The sequence below is a fragment of the Hipposideros armiger genome, unplaced genomic scaffold (assembly GCF_001890085.2).
Source record: "Hipposideros armiger isolate ML-2016 unplaced genomic scaffold, ASM189008v1 scaffold_231, whole genome shotgun sequence".
Classification (NCBI taxonomy): Eukaryota; Metazoa; Chordata; class Mammalia; order Chiroptera; family Hipposideridae; genus Hipposideros; species Hipposideros armiger.
In genome coordinates this window covers 673,893-677,407 of record NW_017731581.1, presented here as the reverse complement: position 1 = coordinate 677,407, position 3,515 = coordinate 673,893, and the positions used below count along the sequence as shown (strand labels likewise).

At 34.1% G+C, this 3,515-nt stretch overlaps 1 protein-coding gene across 6 annotated transcripts in view; it reads right to left on the bottom strand.

The window, feature by feature from the left end:
• CNOT4 (CCR4-NOT transcription complex subunit 4) overlaps window positions 1-3,515 on the bottom strand; it is a 123,542-nt gene that overhangs the window by 62,078 nt on the left and 57,949 nt on the right. For all 6 annotated transcript variants that reach the window (XM_019654793.1, XM_019654795.1, XM_019654794.1 and 3 more), the window contains exons 4-5: window positions 1,578-1,664; window positions 718-819 (exon numbers count right to left, since the gene is read on the bottom strand). In XM_019654793.1, coding sequence (XP_019510338.1) covers window positions 718-819; window positions 1,578-1,664 — 189 coding nt within the window. The remainder of the gene's footprint in view (window positions 1-717; window positions 820-1,577; window positions 1,665-3,515) is intronic.

Below are 3,515 nucleotides of genomic sequence, written 5' to 3'. Positions count from 1 at the left end.
AATGTAACTATTACACTGTTTTGAAACTAATAAAAACACATCTGTTTAGATAAAGCAAACCATGTTTTTATGTCCCTCTATAATAATAAACAGCATGATTAAGTGTTAAAAAAAAAAAGTATGTCTGTGAATACTAGAGAACTAAACTATCACTAGCAGGATTTATTAATGATGATGCCCATTTGAAAGAACTAAAGAAAACATCTCAGTCTATATAGTTTTCAGAACTTGAGCATCCAAATGGAAGAAAAGACAGACAAAATCTGTTCCATGTCCTAAGTGGACAGGCACATAAGAAGGCAAATTCCCTTTTCCAGTTTGCCATTCTTCTCTCATTTACATAAAGCAGTGCTTGGTGGGACCCTTCACTCAAACCTGAACTGATCAATGTCCAAATATTTAAGGACAACAAATCAGAACCATTATCTATTTTTGATAAGAATAATAAATTCATTCTCATTGAATAAAATATGTGTAAACATAGGAGATTTTAAGATTGACCCTTAATAACGAACATGTTTATCCCTACCTGGCAAAACAGGACCCTATATAAGACAACAGTAAACAAATTAGCTGTCACAGGTTGGTATGGATGCCTAGGAGGCAATTTTCAAACAGACTCCCTTCAAATGTAATATGTAAATGCTAGGTACTCCTTTACTTGCTACATTTTATCCCTTCCCCCTTCAAACAAATAAATCAAGAGGACCATGTTACCTTAAGTGTTCTGCCATCTACCACCACATTGTTGACACACTGTATGGCTCTGAGAGCATCTTCTGACCGGATATAGGTTACATAAGCACTGGCACTTGGACCCTAAAGTGAAAACCCACTTTTATTAGTTTCAAATTCAACAAAAACTTTTAAAAAAAGAAAATTCTTTTGCAACCTGCATCGGAAATTCTAAAGGCATTTATTACTACTGTCATTAACAATAATCACAATGATTAAAAGTTGTAGTAGCTTTAATTAAGCCATATACTAGTTCATTTAAAAACAATCATACTCAATGAAGTTTATCTGATTTTAAGTAGACTAAAATATCTTTGGCTTGTCATTTATTTTTTTAAAAAGTCACTTGACAGGCTCATCAAGGTGATAAAAAACAAACACTGAAAGTTAGATTTTAAAAACTAATATTTGAAGACACTGTCAAATTATGTTCTCATAAAAATAAATGCAATTTTCAAGAACAGTCTATCCGTTAACACCAGCATAACAAAGACGTTTTATTAAGTTTCTTTTTTATGAAGTTTTCAATATCTGAAAATATTAGAAATCATTATCTAGTTATTAGACTGTCAAACAATAGTCAACTCCCCCTCCCCTTTGAACCATCACTAAATCTTTGTTTTACTACTTCTCTTACTATCAATTTGCTGTTAAGTCGTGGAAGAGTCAAATCAGCACTAAAAATTCCCTCACCCCACCAACAGAGGCCACTACACTGCTTAAGTCCTTGACCCTCAAGCTTTCTAATCTCAGAAAAGAAATTTTCAGCCCAGGTCAAATCTAGACTATACGGAGGAAAGGCAAAAATCCCTATAACTACTTATAGGGATGTAATGAGTTACCTGTGATCCCGCATATGATGTGCTATTATTGATGACAACTTTATGTATTTTACCAAACTTCCCAAAATATTCTGGCCGTTTTAAAACCTATAAAAGAAGAAATAAGATATAAACTGTCCCCATTTTCATCAACTTTATCCTTATAACGGGGACATACACTATGCCTCTTCAGTGAAAGAAAAATAATTTTTAACATTTTCTAATACATGTGACTATTTCCTAATTACAATTTGTGTGGTTAACCTACAGAGTCTAAAAGCTATCCTTTATTGACCCACTGAATAGAAACTGGCATTCACTCAGTTTGGTATTATTTACTGTGTTCCAATATCTGCATCAATAATCTACGGGATCTTACCTTCACAGTATTCTTAAACACAAAACAGATCAAATATCCTGACCACATTTTCAGTAACAGATGATCCTTGTAAGAAAGTATTTCTCAAAACAATGACTCAAATTCTGTATTAAAGACAGAGATAGAATCTGAAGGACCTAAGTAGAAACAGTCTTTACTCATAAATCTACTGTATATAATACTTGATATATTAAAGCATTGTTTATGAACTACGGTAACAGAATGCTCCTCAGCTGTCTATACTTTACGATTTATCACTGTGTGTGTGTGTGTGTGTGTGTGTGTGTGTGTGTGTATTTAGTTTCCTTATATCAATCAATTTTACCATTTCTCAACTGTCTCCTACTTTTATTTCTCTCTTTTCCTGGTAAATATGAAGTGATAAATGTGAGGTGATAGGTGGGAGAAAAACAGTTGAGAAACAAATTTATACATTTCTTTATTACCTATGCTACTTCTTCACGGTTACTTCCCCTCATACTTGTGTCACCTCCTTTCCTCTGTGATCACTGTTATGTGCTCACTTAGCTTCTCTTACAGGCTCACTAGCTAAGCTGTGTGTGCGAACATTACCGAGTGCTTAGAAAGAATGCTTTGGACACACTTCAACAGGTATGTGCAGAAAGCTTTCACTGAATGAGAGCTTGCTGTTTGGACAGGCTGTAGGAACAGTAGGTCTATAGGTAAATTTTAGGGGAAAAACAATGTAATTTTGAGGTAGTTGTGAATCATGAGGGAGATTTTTGTATCAGGGTACATCCTGGCCAATTAGCCAAGATAAGATATGTTCTACATCAGGCAGAATCAAAGCTTTGGAAATAGTCTATGGCAAGATGTTATTAATTCTTAACAGTTTGCAACTTAATATACAGCTGACCCTTGAATAACATGGTTTAAACTGGGCAAGTCCACTTATACATAATTTTTTTTTCAATAAATACACTGGAAAAATTTTTGGAGACTTGCAACAATTTGAAAAAACTCACAGATGAACCATGTAGGCTAGAAACAGTAACAAAATTATGAAAAAGATAGGTATATCATGAATGTGTAAAATATATGTCGACACCAGTCTATTTTATTTATTACCATAAAATATACAAATTATAAAAAGTAAAAATTTTTCAAAACTTATCACAGACCATACACAGTGCCATTCACAACAGAAAGAAATGTACAATCGCAAAGATGCAGTATTAAATCATAACTGCATAAAATTTACTGTAGTGCATACTGTACAACTGTAATAATTTCATAGTCATCTCCTGTTGCTACTGTGGTGAGCTCAAGTGTTACAAGTATACGCTCAAAATGCCGTGTGATGCTAATCATCTCCATGTGAGCAGTAGTCCCTCCAGTAAATTGCGTATCACAGTAAAAAGTGATCTCTCCAGGCTCTCGCTTATTTTTCATTGTGTTCAATACCATAAACCTTGAATAACACCATGACACCCATATGAAGTGTTCCACTAGTGATGCTAGAAGTGCTCTCAAGAAGCAGAGAAAAGTCATGACATTATGAGAAAAGCTGAAGTGCCTGATATGTATCATAGATTGAGGTCTGCAGCTGCAGATGCCCG